This window comes from Phascolarctos cinereus, unplaced genomic scaffold (assembly GCF_003287225.1).
Source record: "Phascolarctos cinereus isolate Bilbo 61053 unplaced genomic scaffold, phaCin_HiC Scaffold_9;HRSCAF=440, whole genome shotgun sequence".
NCBI lineage: Eukaryota > Metazoa > Chordata > Mammalia > Diprotodontia > Phascolarctidae > Phascolarctos > Phascolarctos cinereus.
The window spans coordinates 192,930,009-192,948,421 of NW_027556402.1; the positions used below are offsets into that span (position 1 = coordinate 192,930,009).

The 18,413-nt window shown below is 39.5% G+C and overlaps 1 protein-coding gene across 3 annotated transcripts in view; it reads right to left on the reverse strand.

The window, feature by feature from the left end:
• Window positions 1–18,413, reverse strand: part of AFAP1 (actin filament associated protein 1) — a 251,402-nt gene that overhangs the window by 102,413 nt on the left and 130,576 nt on the right. For all 3 annotated transcript variants that reach the window (XM_020992125.2, XM_078148735.1, XM_020992127.2), the window contains exon 6: window positions 11,593–11,772. In XM_020992125.2, the coding sequence (XP_020847784.1) occupies window positions 11,593–11,772 (180 nt within the window). The remainder of the gene's footprint in view (window positions 1–11,592; window positions 11,773–18,413) is intronic.

Consider the following 18,413-nt stretch of genomic DNA (forward strand, 5'->3'; position numbering starts at 1 on the left):
CAGGCATCTCTAGGGTGGGGAAGGGCAAAGAGGGAAAAAATTTATATGCTAACTTTATAATATATTTAAAAGGAATAGCAAGTTGTACATAATAGATTTGCAGTTTCATGTGCAAGCATCTTTTTGTTATGCCTTTTTTATTCCATAAATTAAAAATAATTATTCAAAAAAATAAGAAATGAAATAACAGCATTGTAAAAGGCCTCCAAAGCTCAGGACCATGGCTTCTACTAATAATTAGACAGACAGCAAATGACCATCTTTAGTTATGGGGCAAAGCCAAAGGTTTTCTTCCCTGACTTTTGGATGCAATTTTCCACATGTGAATATCAGAATATGCCTCTGAAAACCACAGTCCACTTCTTTCATATGAATGAACATAACAGCTTACATTTTCTAGTGTAATTACTTTCCTTAAACTATCCATCCCATGATGTATGGTTAGCAGAGTGTAAATGCTCTTGGGCTTGGCATCAGAAGATAAGGTTTTGAGTCCCCAACCCTCTCACCAACGTGAGGCCTGATGATATTGGGCCTAGCCTTCATTTCTCTGAGCCTCTGTTTCCACAACTTAAAATGGGAATAATCTTTGTACTTCTTTCCTCCCAGGGTTGTTAGGAATATCAAATGAGATAGAGTTACATACAACTTTTCTGGTCCCCATTAACACTAGCTCCTTCCCTCTGGGATGATCTTGGATTTACCCTGTCTGTATCTTGAAAGTAGAAGGTGGCTGTTTTCCCCATTAGAATGCAAACTCTTTTTGAGAAGGGAATGCTTTTGTGCCTTTGTTTCTATCACTAGTGCTTAGGGCCTGGAAAAAATGCTTAATAAATATTTGTTGACTACACCACAACAGTTTTCTAGGTGACATTTTTCTCCATCAAATCAAATGCTTTTTAAAATTCAGCAAACAATAAATTCATTGAGAGAGCAGGTCCTTTCACTCAAGCTGACTATAAAGATGTGGTCAGCCATAAAATATTGTTTATAAAATCCTGTTCTTTTCTCAAGCCTTCATTAAGCATGCCTTTGACTAACGGATGGCTTATTTTCATAAAGATTTTGGACAGAAGGGGAGAGGCGGCACACGGAGCAGTAGTGACTGACACTTATTTAGTCAGCATTTGGGTGTCAAAAGAAGGTCTGTGATTTGTAGCAGCCTCTAGTCTTTCAGCTGTGATACCTCACTGTCCTTAAAACTACCATACTCTCAGTCACAGACCTGTTCCCCTGGGTCTACTTGGTCGAGCCCAGCTATTTGTTTTCTTTAGTGCCATTTTTATATCCTGGTGTACATCACTAGCCCTTGAACACAGAGTCCCTGACACACTCCTTCATGTCCTATCCAGCCTTCCTCCATGCATCTTGCTAACCTCAGGTCTCATATGGACACATGGTTAAAAGTAAGCAGAGTTTTTGGGGTTTTTTTATCTTTAAGAAAAAAATGACTGAAGCCATTACAATACTTTCTTCAATTAAGAAAAAAATTTTTGGCATGTTCATTTATTTATTTTCAATTTAACACAATTCAAACTTTAGTAGGCATCCACCATGCACAAGGTGCTATGCTAAATTCTGGGCATATAGATATACACACAATACAAACCCTGTCCTCCAGGACTTTCTTATACATGGCCACAAATTACCAAGACGAAAGGGAAAATGAGATTGGTGCAAGGAAGAGATCTAATCAAGGCACTATGGAAAACTTAAAGAGTGGCCAATGATCAAAGGGAAGGATGGAATCATCATGGAAGGCCCCATGAAATAGGTAGCATTGGAGCTAGACCCTGAGAGAATGAAGGACCTAGTATCAAAGGGAGATGGGAGATAGAAGATTAAGGGAGTCTACATCGGGCTTACAGAATGGTGTAAACAAAGAATGCAAATAGAAGACTTTGGAACTCGTAGTGCAAGGAGATTTGCAGGCAAGTATTAATTACAAAATCATTGGCTCAGCTACCATTCATGTCAGAAGGAAATCTCTTACTCAACAACAAGAAATCAAAATTTGGAAGTTACAAAACAAAATGAGGTCTGCCTATACCAGTTGCCAAATCAGTTAATATCTCTATGGATGAGTTTCCTCATCTGCAAATTGAGGGGACTGAACTAGGTGACTCTAAGGTCCCTTCAAGCTATGGAGCTATGATATTAAGTCTTTACAAGCTAATTGTGATCATCATTGTGCTGGGCACACTGGTAGTAGGAGGGGGAGAAAATACAAGAAAACAATACATTTCTGTCACCTGAGCTTTTATAAAATCAGTATGGATAATAAGAAATTTTTAAAAAGAATGAAAACAACAACGACAGAATAATCAGAGTACAAAACAAGGCCTTACAAACAGGTCTTAATTATATAGGGCAACCATCACTATTAGAGGAAATAATAAAGAGATTAGGTTATGGGAAGAGGTTGCTCCTAAGAGTTTTTACTAAGAGGTAGAGTATCCAGGGTTAGAGTAAGGAAAAACCAGTTTTCTGTAACAGTGGATGTAACAGAGATTTTGGAAAGGGTGACTGACTGACAGAGCAAAAAACCTGTCTCATTCCCTATTCTGATACTATCGGCAGGATCTTCAGCAAGTCAACTAACTTCTTAGAGTCTCAGTTTCCTCATCTGTCAACTGGGAATAATCATACTGCGCTATCTCCTCACAGGCTTGTTTTGAAGAAAGCATTTTGTGAACCATAAATTCCTATGAACATGAGAGCTTTTATTAGTTTTACCATAAATCAGGTCTAGGAGTTTCCTGTGTGTTAAAAAGGAAATGGAAAACAAAGTTCTTCCCATTACCCAGATGTACTGGTCTTTTCTCACAGAGCATTAATTAGCTGAATGATATATAAGCCTATAACCAGAACAAAAGTGGACAGGGCTGTAGAGAAAGCCAGTTCATTAAAATGGATTTAACAGAATTTCATAATCAGTTAAGTGAGTTGTGAAACATACTTTGGAATTTGAAATTCAGTGTGATATTGTGGTTGTGGGTTGGATTTGAAAGCAGAAGAACTAGGTTCCAGTCCCAGCTCCACAATTCGTTAGCTGTGTGACCTTGGGCCAACGAGTCACCTCTCTGAATTTCAGTTTCCTCATATGTGAAATGAGAGAAACTGGACTAAAGGATCTCTAATGTCCCCTCCAGCTCTGAATTCTAGGGTAATGCCCTATCTTTATTAGGTCGTCCCCATTCCCTTCTTTTGTTACTGTTGTTGTTCAGTCATTTCAGTTGTGACTGACTCTTCATAACGCCATTTGGAGTTTTCTTGGCAAAGATACTGGAGTGGTTTGCCAATTTCTTCTCCAGCTCATTTTACAGATGAGGAAACTGAGGCAAACAGGGCTAAGTGACTTGCCCAGGGCCATACATCTAGTTTCTGAGGCCAGATTTGAACTCAGGAAGATGAGTCTTCCTGACCCCAGGCTTGGTATTCTATCCACTGTGCCACCTAGCTACCCTAACTCCCTTCTTGTTATCATAGACACTCTGCGCCAGAAGGCCTGGTCAAACCTCATAGGTCTAGCTAGTCAAATCCATGTAGAAGAAATATCCCAATCAAAGGCTATTCACTCACTGTTTGCAAAATTCTAAGAACAGGGAACTCATTACCTTTTGAGGTACCCTATATAGCCACACATGTTAGGTGATTAATAAATATCATTTAAATTGAACAAAATTAAACGTATCATGCTGCAATTTGCCTCTGTGTGATGTCTACCTACTGTTCGTTGTTTTGCCCTCTGGGGCCAAGCAATATGAGTCTAATTTTCCCTTCACCTGACAGCCAGCCAGACAACCAACCCTCCATCCTGGTACAGATAGCCTCTAGGTACTCAAGATGAAATTTTCTTTCACCTAGAATAATTTTCAGGCACACATACCATGTTCAAAATAATTGCAGGTGTACACATAAAACACGTACTTAAGTCATTAGCACTTTCTATCGCATTCAGCAAACACCAATGAATCTATTGAAAAAATGAAGCCCTGGTTATAATTGCATTTACTGCATTATTATTACATTTTTATGGTTATTATACCTGTCTCTACTTAGCCTACATCCATTCTTAAAGCCTTTTGTCAAGCCTTCTTCAACTATTCTGGCCCCAGAGGATCCCTCTTCTTCTTTTCCTATATATCACTTATATTGTGAATCACACCATTTTACATATTCTTATGTGGTTTTCTCATTGTAATGCTTATGAAACATTTAATAAAAATTAGATTCCTTAGGCATTGCTCTGTATTATCTTGCATTTTCTGAAAGGGGCATATGGGCATAGGAACAGAAGAGTCTCAGAAATCATGTGATTCAAAACCCTTATTTCATAGTGAAAGAAACAGAAGCCAAGCAGAGGAAATAACTCATCCAATGCTATCGAAACACTAAGTGGCAGAGCTGGGTCTTCCGAGGACAATTTTAGTGCTCTTTCAACTGCACTGTGCTAATTCTCTAAAACTAAAGGTATTTTTGGTTGTGTAGCCAAGTGACATGACAAAGGAGTAAAAAGTATCGTCACAGGCTCATGGAATATAAAGACATCAACGAGGACCGCCATATTATTTTACAGATGAGGAAACTGGCTCAGCAAGACAAAGAGCCTTGCCCAGGGTGACCAAGCTAGTTAGCGGTATAACTGATTAGGTGTTGACTCCCTGTTCAGTACTCTCCCCATTGTATCATGGGTCACCACAATAATGAAGGCATGGCTGGTTTTCAATCAATCTTTTTGCAGGCTGGCCATTGGTTAATTTCAAAGTTTTGAAAAACTTTTTAAAATCTTTTTACCCTTCATTCAAGCGTCAGTTGGCAGAACAAGAACCTTGAAAGGCATAGATGTGGGGTTGAGATTGTTCTGTGATAATACAGGATGATAGAAAAAGTTCCCAGACCTGGGTTCACATCCTACTTCCAACTCTTCCTATCACTGAGACCAGAAGCAAGTCACTCAGCCTTTCAGAGTCTCCGATTCCATAAACGTAGATGAACAATACCCATGAGGCTTACATCACAAGGTTATTGTGAGAAGATGATGGGGGTGTGTGTGTGTGTGTGGTGTGTGTGTGTGTGTGTGTGAGCTGAGTTCAAGCATCACTTTCTGCATAATTTGCCTTGCTTCATCCTCATAATTGCCAATGACTTCCCCTCCAAAATTTCCATGTTTAGGTATTTATTTTGTGTATAATTAATATACATTTACATATACACATATTGTCTCTGATGGGATGCAATCTGCAAGATGGCAAAGAATTTTTTCCTTTTTGTCTTTGTCATCTCAGGCTCCAACATAGTTCTAGGCTCAAAATAGGTACTTAATTCATTTTACTTTATTTTATATCCCCAGTACACAGAACAATGTTTGCCCATGGTACATGCTTAATAAATGCATTTGTTTTATTATATTAATACCCTCAACACATAGCACAATACCTGGCACACAATAGATGCTTAATCTGTATTTTAGATGGTTATCTTTGTATCGCCAGCACCCAGTGCAATGCCTGGCAAATGGCAATCAATCAGTCAATCTACATAGCAGGTGTTTAATGAATACTTGCAGATTACTTGGTTGAATAAAGCATTTTGTAAACCTTAAGGCAGGATACAAGTGTCAGCTATTATTACTATAAGCAGCTTGCAGGGATAGAGAGCTGACCTTGAAACCAAAAATGAGTCTGTGTGACCCTGGGGAAGTGACTTACTCTCTCGGAGTTAGAAGCTGCAGATAAGGTGCCAACCTATGTTGGTAGAGGGAATTTCTTCAAGTGAAAGCTCCCTATATGAGGGAAGTCACAGACTCAGTGCCTATCCCGTCCCTGTACTCCCTCTGGTCCCTATTACACCATTGGGGTGTTATTTATGTATTATTTTTTAAAATAGCATGGTGCTCTGCACACCATTGGCAACCGTTGAACTGAAACAATGGTTTTGTTAGTTATTTTACAAGGTTTAACATTTCTCTAAATAAATTAGACTTCAACTGAATGGAACTTTCAATTAATCAGGATCCTGTTTCCTTCCCGATTTACTTTTAGGCAGAGCCATAACTGGAGCAGGGTGACCAGCTCACACAGGGCAGTGAAATATAGAGGCACAGACAAAACTTGTTTCTACGTGCTGAAGGAGTGTAAGTGAACTTAGAGCTAATTGGCCAAAATAATTAATTAAAATAGGAAGCTTCCAGATGACTTATGTGCTTTTATTATGTCCCCCTGGCTCATATGCTGCAGGGGAAATTCACCCGTGAATTACCCATGAAGCTTTGCTACGTGTCTCAGGGTCTCTTCCCACCTCCCATTGGACATGTCCTAAAAAGTTGATGAGAAGGGACTTTTTGAACTATTTGCCCCACTCACATTTTATATAGTTGGGTTATTTATATGTTGTCTCCCCTAATTCGAATGGAAGCTCTATGAAGGGTAGGGACTATTGCTGCCTTTCTTTTTACATCCAGGGCTTAGCACAGTGCCTGGCACATAGGAAGTCTTTAATAATATATATATATATATGGAGAGAGAGAGAGAGAGAGAGAGAGAGAGAGAGAGAGAGAGAGAGAGAGAGAGTAAATGGAAGGCAATCTTCTAAGGGAAGGCATTAGTAGCTGGGGGAACCAGGAAAGGCCTCCTGTAGAAGATGGGATCTGGGGCAGCTAGGTGATACAGTGAATAGGGCATTGGCCCTGGAGTCATCAGGACCTGAGTTCAAAAGTGGCCTCAGACACTAACTAGCAATGTGACCCTGGGAAAATCACTTAACAGAAGACGAAGACGAAGAAGAAGAAGGAGGAGGAGGAGGAGGAGGAGGAGGAGGAGGAGGGATCTGAATCTTGAAGGAAGCTAGGAAAATCAAGTCTAGCAAGAAAATTCCTTTTTAAGGAATTTGCATTAAGGTAAACATTTCACAAGGTAACAAAAGAAGAATACTCAGTGTAAATCCTTAGCTGTGTAACTGTAGTCAGATCATTCTGGGCACAAAATGAGGGGACTCTATTATCCCTTCTAGATTTAAATTCAATGAAGTTATGATGTCACTTTGCCTCTTATCTGTAAAATGGCAAAAAAATTACTACTTGTACTGCCAATATCCCAGGATTCATATGAATAAAACAATAAATCACACTATGCAAAATATGATAATGACTAGCATTTATACATCATTTTAAGGTTTGCAAACAGTTTTGCACGTATTATCTCATTTGTTCCTCACAATAACCCTGCGGGCTAGGTGCTATCATTTTATTTATTTATTTATATTTTACAAAGGAGGAAACTGAGGTTAAGAGTTAAAGTGACTTGTCCAAGGTCACATACATCTAGGAAGTGTTTAAGGCTAGACTGGAAATCAGGTCTTCCTGCCCAACCAAATCCAGCACTTTTACACCTTCTGCCATCCAGCTGCCTGGGAATGTAAACAATTCATACTAGTATGTTATAGCTCCTAAAGGTACGACTAGAAAAGACCTTAGGTCATCTAATCTAGCTCCCTCATCTCACAAAAGAAGAAACGGAGGCCTAGAATTGAGAGCCCTCTGCCCTCAGACTGCATATAAAACAGGATGGTGAAAGCCACCGAAACTCTCATTAGAAAGGTATTAGAATTTGTTCCCTCTCCGCAAGGATTAAGAAAATTCTGAAGAGAACATTCTTAGAAACCGTTAATACTCCATTGAGAAATTTGTTCGACATCCTACAATTAGCCATGTGCCCCAGTCCTATAATAACCTCTCATCTGAGAAGCTAAAAGAGAAACTTCTTCCCTTGATAAGCACTTAAGGTCTCAACGTTTTTTGTAGGTTTCTCTTCAAGTCTCTGTCAATGCTATTCATCAACTAAGTCACAAAGCTTCATGAGCCAACAAAACAACCTTCCATTAGTTAGTTGTTTGTTTAAGGACATAATATATCCAGCAAGCTTGAGGGAGAACTAAAAAAAAAAAAAGGATTGGACTTTAAATCAATGGAATAGACTTGTGAGTGGACGGGGTTGGTCAACAGAGAGACAGCTTGATCAAGTGAAGCGACACTTACCCTTGGATTAAGGAAGACCTGGGTTCAAATTCTGCTTCTGACACAGGCTGCGTGATAATAACTAAGTCACATAACCTCTCTAAGGCTTGGTTTGCCCATCTGTAAAATGGGGATCATAGCTTCCGCTGAATGGCTAAAGTTACTCTAGGCCTCCAAATGAAAGAATTCTATTGGCCATTCTAGCTTTAAATTCAATGATGCTCTAATGTCACTTTGCCTCTTCCTTAGGAAGATTGTCAATGGTCTCAAATAAGATGTCAATCTTTGCTTTTGTTGTTACTGGATAAAATTCAAATTCATTATGCAGGCATTTCAGGTATTTGGAAATTTGGCTCTAATGTACCTTTGCTGGCTTATTTACTACATTCCCCTTCACATATGCCACCTTCCAGCCAGACCCGCTACATGGTATCTGTAACCACATCCCGCTGATTCTACCTCCACAATATCCATCACTTCTGTTCCATTTCTCTACTACATCTCTTTCTTCATTCAGCCCTAAACTATCAAAAACAGCTGACTGGCATGGAAGCTTTCAGTTGTTCTTATTCCCCACCTATGCTCATCTGCCTGGCAGTACCCCCTTCCACCGCTGGGGACTCACTATATTGAGGGTATACTCAGTGTGGATACCCAATTAGCTTTCATCTAGATATAGCTCAAAACTCCTGAAATCAAGAGAACCATCAGCCTCAGCCTCCCCATAGGAGGGCTGACACGAGTGCCCTCCCATCTATGACCATAATAGTCTCTTAACTATTGTCCCTGTCCCATGCTATTCGATTTTAAATCATTCTATGCAATGCTTCCAAAGTCATTTAAAAAAAAACAACAACCTGTGTGATAACCTGACTCTTCTGCTCAAAAACCTTCTATGGGTCTTTATAACGTCTCAAATAAAGTATGCTCTTTATCACAGCATTGGAGTATAACTTTTCCACAATTAACTCTGCCCTGCCTTCTCTTACCCTATTTCATGTTATTGATCACTCCTTTCAATCTCGTCTGACTCTCCATGACCCCATTCAGGGTTTTCTTGGCCAAGATACTGGAGTGGTTTGCCATTTCCTTTTCCAGCTCATTTTACAGATGAAGAAACTGAGGCAAAAAGAGTTAAGTAACTTGCCCAGGGTCACACAGCTAGTTAAGTATCTGAGACCAGATTTGTGTTGTGTTTTTTGTTTGTTTTGTTTTGTTTTGTTTTTTGGTGAGGCAATTGGGGTTAAGTGCCTTGCCCAGAATCACACAGCTAGTGAGTGCTATGTGTCTGAGGATGGATTAGAACTCAAGTCCTCCTGACTCCACAGCCGGTGCACTATCCTGAGTCACTTAGCTGCCCCCTGAGACCGGATTTGAACTCAGGAAAATGAGTCTTCCTCTTTATCCACTGCACCATCTAGCTGCCCCAATCTTATCTCATACTATTGTCTTAGTCTATATTGCACACAAATTGAGGTATCCTCTATCATTCTATGACTATGCATTGCTAGAGCTTAGCACAGTAGGATCTTGGCCACACATGCTTAGTAAATGTTTTTTCACTGACTGATTCTTATCCTGCTTTCTCTTGTCTTGGCACCTTTGGTAACCCAACTCTGCAATGGGCTCTCCACCAATCTCCATCTATTGAAGTCCCTCCTTCATGGTCTTTGAGGGCTACTTTAGGTAATACTTCTTTGTCAAAGCCCTGGTTCCCCAGGACCCAAGTGAAAGTGATCTCTCCCTGCTCAAATTCTTCATACCACCTCGAGTGTACCTCTCTTGTTCATTTACACTGATTGTCTCATGGCTGGGAGTGACTTTCTGGTACCTGGAGAACATCTGATCCAAACCCCTCATTTTATAGCTGTGGGCCACGGTGGGGAAATGACTGGTCCAAGGTAACGTAAGTCTCCCATGTCCAACAAATATTCTCTCTTCATCTACACTTCTTGGACTTCCTAGTTCCCTTAAAAGCTCAGCTCAACTACCTACCTCTTTCTATGTGAAACCTTTCCTGGTCCCCCCCAGTCGTTAGTGCACCCTTTTCCAAAACTATTTTGTCTTTGTCCTATACAGTATACATGCTGACTATACTGATATGTGTAAATATCTCCCCCATTCGAATTAAGGGCAGAGATTATTTCATGTGTACTACTGCATCCCCAGAACTTAGCACAAGACCTGCCACATAGCATTTAATAACTGCCTTTTGATTGATTTATCCTCCTGTAGGAAATGACCTCTACCTCCCTGGGCAGCTCACAAAATTAAACTGAGTAAATCTACTGAGTTATGGTTCAAACCCTTGTGTTCTCATTCTAAATTCAGTTTGCTTTCCACTGAACCATGCCCTTATTTATTCCTGCCTAAATCTTATAGTCCACTCTTTCCTTTGGATTGTACACCAGGTCCTATTATTATACCTAGCATCAGATTTCCCATCACCTTGCTAAACATTGTGCATAGTAGGTATGTAATAAATACAACCCAGAAGTTCAAAGGAAGTGTGATATGGTGGACAAAACAGTGAGGTTCGCAGTTAGGAAAAGGTGGGTTCAGATCCCATCTCAGACGTTAACTACCAGCTATGTGACCGTAGGCAAATCAGTTACCCTCTCTAGGCTTTAGTTTTGTCATCTGTTAAAAAAAAAAAAAGGTGGGAACAGATGACCTTCCAGCCCTAAAGCTATGATTCTATGTTTCTGTACTGATAAGTTCAAAAATTAACCACATACATTCATGTGGTCACACTATGGTACATAAAGTCTTTCTAATACTAATACAAAAGGGTTTATATATTTGATGGCAACTGGAAAAACAACCTTCAAAGGGAGATAACTGCAAATACAACTGGTTTTAGCTGCATTTATTTTCTTCTATTTTAATGGAAATCCTTGGTTGCTCATACCCTGATTTATTTTTAAGCTCAGTCACATTTATATTCACCTCTTAATCAGAACCAATATGAATGGTGGAATAACACTCATGTATTTAGAAGGAAGAAGAAGAGAAGGGAAAAAAGGTAAGGGGGAAAAAATAGAGAGATGCCAGATTGGTCAAACGCCTTCATCTCTTAATATCTCTGATGAAGCCAAAAGATAAAGCTAGAGAATCAATAACTAAAAAGCACCCTGGACCCAAGCAATGCTTGTATTCTGGTCAGTAGGGGTAATCCTTCCATTGGTTTAAACCCAACCCTCTCCTTCCTCCCCCCATCATTCTGTGTCATTCTGGTCCCTGGTTTTCCGCAAGTCTTCCATAGAAGAATTCTCCAAGGACACTAGAGGTCACTTTCTGCTTGTTTATTTAAAGATTCTGAGATCTACCAGTATAACCCTCAAAATGTCCAGGGGCTATCCTTTGCTCTTTCTATAGGATATCATAATTCAGCTTTGATTGTAAGCACCTTGAGGGCAGGGACTATCCTTTTTTTTGTTTTTTCAAATTTGTATCCCCAGCACTTAGCACTCAGGTGCTTTATAAATGCCGACTGAACTGAATACAAGTTCAATATACTGTTTGTAGGAAAAGCATGGGAACTGTAATGATTCCTAAAATAGGAAGGTCTATCTTACCTTAAGCCACTGCTCTGCTTGTTCTTTGCTTTGAACAGCCAGTACGAGGGCATCTGTGCCTTGATGTGTGATTTTCAGCTCATGCTTCTTCTTCTTGCTGTCTTTAGGGATATAAGTGATGCTACACCCATGCAGTGGCAGTTCCATGTGGGGTTGCTGGTCCTTGGAACTTTTGTAGCACTGTATTGAACAATAACCATACAGCACGGGTTTTAACATTCTTCTAAGAAAGCTTGTGAAGTAACACCAATCCCATCTTCTACAGGAAACCTTTCTCCATCCGTCTTACTTCTAGTGACTTCCCTCTGTTGATTTTCCTATTTATCCAATTTGTGCGTGTTGTCTCCCCATTAGTGAGCTTCCCAAGGGAGCTAACTGTTTTGTGCTTCCTTTATATCCCTAGTGCTTAGCACAGTGCCTGGCACACAGTAGGACCTTAATAAATGCTTACTGCTTGACTGATACAAAGGCAGTAAGTAGCACAGCTGGGATTTAAACTCAGATCCTCTGAATTTAGACTCAGTACTTTTCCTTCTGCCCCACCCTCTATTTACTACACAGTGTTGTATATTTCAGTTATGTGTGTATTTCTTCGTAGACTCCATGATGTCAGGGCTCATGTTTATTTCTGTAGCTCTGCTGTTTCCTAGCATAGTGCTACACAAAGTGGGCCCTTAATATTTGCTAAGTGAATGATAAAACCAACTAGGAGGAAGGGTAGGTAATTCTCAGGGCATCTGGATAAGTAATTACTCAGACTGGATATCCAAAGTGGAGGCTTATGCTGGAAAACAGATTAGCAATTTAATGGGCATCGGGTATTCAGTCTTATGACACATTCAAAATTCTTTTCTAAATGACTAAATCATTTTTGGGGAATAGCTGGGTCTACAGATAAGCAAGGCACAGTGACATGGTGAAAAGATCCCTGAATTTGGAATCAGGAGACCTAGAGGCTACATCTCATCTCCACCTTTGTGAGCTGCAGAAAATAGCTTGAATGCTCTAGGCTTTCATTTCCTCTTTTGTAAATTGAGTTGGTTGGACTAGATGACCTCTACAATTCCTTCCAACTCTAAATCCCATGATCCTAGAAGTCACGTGGCTAGATGTGGTGATGCTCGTTCCCGCTAAGCATGGACATATACAATGAGAATGTATTTAGACTTGACGTAATTCTGCATAGCATGGTGTTGAATGCGATGTACCCACAAAATTCCCGTGTGCTGCAAGAACCAGATTAAAATGTGATTGGGAAATGTTTGACAAAACAAATAAAAACGCAATAAAATGTGGACAACGTTAATTTGCGGATTTCTAAGTCAAGATGTGGCCTCTAAGGAGATCTGTTTCTGTTTGAGTTTGACATCACTGGTGTAATGGAGAGAAAGGAAGCTATAGAGTAAAAAGGAGCTGGGTTCAAGTGCCACCTCTACCACTTCCAGGCTGTGTGAACCCTGGGCAAGTCAATTTCGCAGTATCAGTGGCCACTTCCTAAGAATATATGCTCCAGAGTAGATGGTCACTTGTTTTGTAGAGGAAGTTGCCTCATTAGGAGGTTCTTTTTTCACTAAAATCACAAGTCCAGTCTAAAATCACAGCAACAACAACAACAACAACAGTAAAATAAAGGACTTGGAGTAAGGAGGATGTGAGTTCAAATTCTGACAGGCTTTTACCGGCTGCTTGCCCTTGGGCAATTCACTTAATCTCTCACAGCCTCAGTTTCTTCATCTGTAAAATGGGAATAATGATAGCACCGACCTCACAGCAGGATTGTGGTGAGCATCAAATGAGTTAACACATCTCAAGCACTTTGCAAACCTTATAGTGCTACATAAGTGATAATGATGGTGAATGAGGGGGATGATAATAATTTGATTAATTTTGATGAGGTAGAAGAAGGAATAATGTCTCTGTCTCTGCCAGATTCCCTATTGTTTTCTTTATCTGTGCAGCATATTGGAGATAGTGCTGAGTTTGAAGTCAGCAAGACCTGGGTTCAAACCTCAGATATTTACTAGCTGCATGACCCTTTAACCTCCTTTTGCCTCAGTTTCCTCACCTGTAAAATGGGAAGGATAATAGCATCTGACTCCAGGGTTATTGTGAGGATCAAATGAGATAATAAATTGTAAAGTGCTTAGCATGTAGTAAGTGCTATATAAATACTAGCTGTAATTATTATCATGATGGTGATGAGGGATGTGCCAGGCACACAGCACGTACTTAATAAATACCTAATTGACAGATAATACCTTAGGTAATAAATAATAAATAATTATAAAAAAACAAATTATAAAAAATAATAAATAAATAATAATACTTTAGGTAACAAATACCTGATTGACAAAAGTAGCAAGGGAGGCCTAAAGGTACCCCCTAGCTCTGTTTTTTCATGGTTCCATGGTTTAAGATTCCTTCCATCTCTGACATTGTTCTGGGTATGAAGAGATCTTCTAGCTCCAATGTTTTTCCTTGTATTTCTCAAATTCTATGTTTTACAGGCCACTCTTCTATCTTGGATTCTCTACAGTGTTCTACAATTGTTTGGAACTAAGTTACCTTTTCCTAATTTTTCTCTAGATAACATTCCTTTTCCCCCTTCTTCTGTTTTCAGCCTATTCTTATATTCATCAAAAATGTTTAAGCCTGGGAAAACACCTATCTAATAAAACGTAGTGAATATGTATCATCCTACCTTTCCCTTAAAGGAACAGACCCATCAGTTATAAAAAAAAAATGTAAAGCAGAAAAAAATATTGTGGTCTTTCATACCCATGCTAGTCAAAAGTAATAAAAAGCCTTCTGGACCCTCGAGAGAAAATAAACACAATTATTAAGGTGAAGAAGGAACTCTAGAAATTTTCAAGAAAATGGAAGATTAAGGAAAAGATGTTTGAAGTAGTATCAGTCTTAACTATTCTGTTGGCAAATCTATCGGCCTAGCCAGTGTGAATATATCATTACTATTTATTTTGTAAAGAAGAGCAATGTTGGGGGGGGGAGAAGGAGGGTGGTAATATCTAAGCAAAACACACCCCAGGGACATCAATGCCGGCTCAGAGATAGGTTGGATGACTTGAACTCTTGGGTCTCTCAACGCTGAGATCCTACAATTCTATATTCTCTCAAGAGATGATGAGTAGACATCACCAACATGCCACCAAAATAGTACATTTCCATTTCCGTGTGGATCCATCAACACAGCATATAAGGGACATCATGACTTAATGGTGCTTGCCCACCCAGTGTCTCGGCACCATTTCTGGATTTCCCCTCTGCCCCACTTTGCACCATTGGATTTTTACTAATCTATGATTTGAGGGAGATTATTCAGAGCGCTCAAGATCCCTCAGTGATCTTATATGTGGCTGAAGACCAGCAAACCCTTCTGTCCCAGGCTCCAGGTAGGTTTTATTTGGCTCAGCTGCTAGTCACTGTACTCCTTCTCCATACTTTTGCACAATGGAACCATAGAAAGAGCAAGAAGAGTCTTTCTATGTGGTATCTTTTGCTGGCTCCAGACTGAGTGGAACGGTACTGGCCCAGGGAAAATTGGAAATATCTAAACATAAGCTACAGAAATCTCTATAAACCATCTGTATACTTAATTTAAATAGGGGATCAAATTAACACCTCTCCCAATTTCACAGCTATGTCCATTTACATTTTTTGGGGGGGTGAGGCGATTGGGGTTAAGTGACTTGCCCAGGTTCACACAGCTAGTGTCAAGTGTCTGAGGCAGGATTTGAACTCAGGTCCTTCTGACTCCAGGGCCAGTGCTCTATCCACTGCACCACCTAGCTGCCCCACCTAAACTTTCAATAAGCATTTCCTAGTACAAAATAAATAATAATGATATAATCACACTGGCTAGGCCGATAGATTTGCCAACAGAATAGTTAAGACTGATACTACTTCAAACATCTTTTCCTTAATCTTCCATTTTCTTGAAAATTTCTAGAGTTCCTTCTTCACCTTAATAATTGTGTTTATTTTCTCTCGAGGGTCCAGAAGGCTTTTTATTACTTTTGACTAGCATGGGTATGAAAGACCACAATATTTTTTTCTGCTTTACATTTTTTTTTTATAACTGATGGGTCTGTTCCTTTAAGGGAAAGGTAGGATGATACATATTCACTACGTTTTATTAGATAGGTGTTTTCCCAGGCTTAAACATTTTTGATGAATATAAGAATAGGCTGAAAACAGAAGAAGGGGGAAAAGGAATGTTATCTAGAGAAAAATTAGGAAAAGGTAACTTAGTTCCAAACAATTGTAGAACACTGTAGAGAATCCAAGACAGAAGAGTGGGCTGTAGAACACAGAATTTGAGAAATACAAGGAAAAACATTGGAGCTAGAAGATCTCTTCATACCCAGAACAATGTCAGAGATGGAAGGAATCTTAAACCATGGAACCATAAAAAACCAGAGCTAGGGGGTACCTGGGAGATCATCTAGATTCTAGCAGAACCTCCCAGTTCATGAAAGAGGAAAATGAGGCTAATTCCTTCTTTTATAAAGTCCTGGTAACTAATAGGTATTTGTCAACACAAGCTACACTTTACATTTTCATGTTTACAGTACCAAATAATCATAGTTGATACATTTAAACTAGACATTTGGCTGCATTTTAAAAACATCCCACCTAAATTGCATTTAATTTTAATTTTTAATGGATGAGAAATATGTGTGTGTGTGTGTGTGTGTGTGTGTGTGTGTGTGTGTATAATTAAGCCTTAGAGGGCAATTATTCAGTCAGACAACAAATCTCATATGAACTGAGAATACATTTGTTAAGTTTTTGCTGCCCCTCTCCCCCCAGTTTCCTTTTTACTATTTATTTTTCATAATTCCGCATGGCATCATACTGGCTAAAACTAAACTTGGGAGCATTTTAGGCCACACGTGGTGAAAATATGCATCTTCACTGTTTCAAAAAACTGAATAAGAAACTTAATTAAAAGGGAAAAAAAAAGCAATGTCTTCATTACAAATTTAGCATAGCATTTCTTAAGTGTCCCATAATGAACACTCAAAAGTTGACAAAAACAGTTGATTCTTTGCCTTACTGAAAATGACCCTTCTCTGGACCACTGTTTCCTCATCTGTAAAAGGAAAGAGTTGGACTACATATGTCTCTGAGGACCCTTCCAGCTCTAAGATGCTATTCAGGATACTCATAAAATCATCCATGGATGACATAAAAATTATGTTTTGATGAGACAATTCTTGGGAAATTCTTCAAAACACAGAGGAAAACAAATGCAAAGGCTTCTTTGACGATACTATAATGCAAAGGCTTAACTTCAAGCTTATTTCAGAAGAAGGCCCCCCAAAATCACAGGTAGTCTGTGGACTATTAATTTATTTGGGTAGCTTTCCCTATGCTTTCTTCTGCATACTGTGTGGAAGATGGTTGGGCCTTAGAGCCTGAAGACAGGAACAAGTCACTTCATCTCTTTCAGTACCAGTTCATTCATCCATTAAACAGGAATAATTGTATTTGTCTAATGCTTTTCCTTCAAAAAGTGGGAGGAAAGAACTTTGCCAACTGTACAACTGGAAATGTGAGTTCTTCTTAAGGATTATAGTGTTTTAGCAAACCACATGGGTCTCCCTTTCCACTGCTGCTTGAACCTTCATTTTTTATTCTCTCCCCTCTCCCTGCCTTTCTGTTTAATTCTAGAAAACTCAGCATTTAGGTTTCAAAGGCAGAAAGGTATTTCCCTTCAGATACTTTTCCCTTCAAAACCTCCAGGCCCTTCATGCCCCACTTGCATGGCCTGGCATAGGAGAATACCATAGCTCACTTCAGAAGAGAACTAAGAAGTTCTAATTTTAGGCTTGTTAAAATGTCACACATTACCTCCCTTGCAGAGGTGGGGGACTGTGGTCATGGTACATCTCATATACTGTCAGATGAAGTTGATGGCTTGGTTGGTTTTTTGAAGTATGTTTTTCACCTCATTTAAAAATTTGTTTTTCTTGTTGTTGCAAGGGATGGCTCATTGAGTTGAAGAGGGAGAGGAGATATGCTCAGAAACGAAGATCAACAAAAGATGTCAATAAGAATTCAAAGAAAAGAGAAAATAGCCAGTCATGGTGTCACATGTTACTGGGGAGGCAAAGGCTGGCAGATCTCTTGAGCTCAGCAATTTTGAAGTGGTCTGGGTTATACCAATTAATTCAGTATTGATATGGTGAGCCTGTAGGAAGAGGAGTGGGGAACCAGTTTGCCTCAAGAGGGGTGAAGTGGCCCACATTGAAAGTGGAATAAGTCAAAGTTCTCATGAAAATCAGTATTGAGATCAAGCCCTAAGTAGCTCCTGCACCTTGAAGCTTGGGTGATATAAACTTTAATCTTGAAAGAAAAGGGGAAAAGTAGCTGGCAATAATGCTACTTTCATGGAAAAATATGTATCACAGTGAAAAAGGAAGTGCCAAGTGACCTGTCCCTACAATCACTCTGAACTGTGAATTCTTTCTCCAATCTGCTCAAGATCTGCAATTTACAATCAATGGTCCTATTTGATGAGTATCCATTACTTCCTCTGTTCCAGGAATTGAAGTGCTGGAGGTACACAGAGAAGAATGAATCAGCCCTTGCCCTCTTGGAATTCACAGTCTATTGGAGGTGGCCTGGGAAGTTGAGGGAAGAGTCAAACGCTCTCCAAATTTTGGGGCCCGAGAGCAATGGATGGAACATTCAAAGGCACAACACAGATTTAGGCTTAAAATATGAGATTTTTTTTTCTAACAACAAGAGCTATTCAAAAGGTTCCACCTCACCAGAGGTTTTCAGGGAAGGGCTAG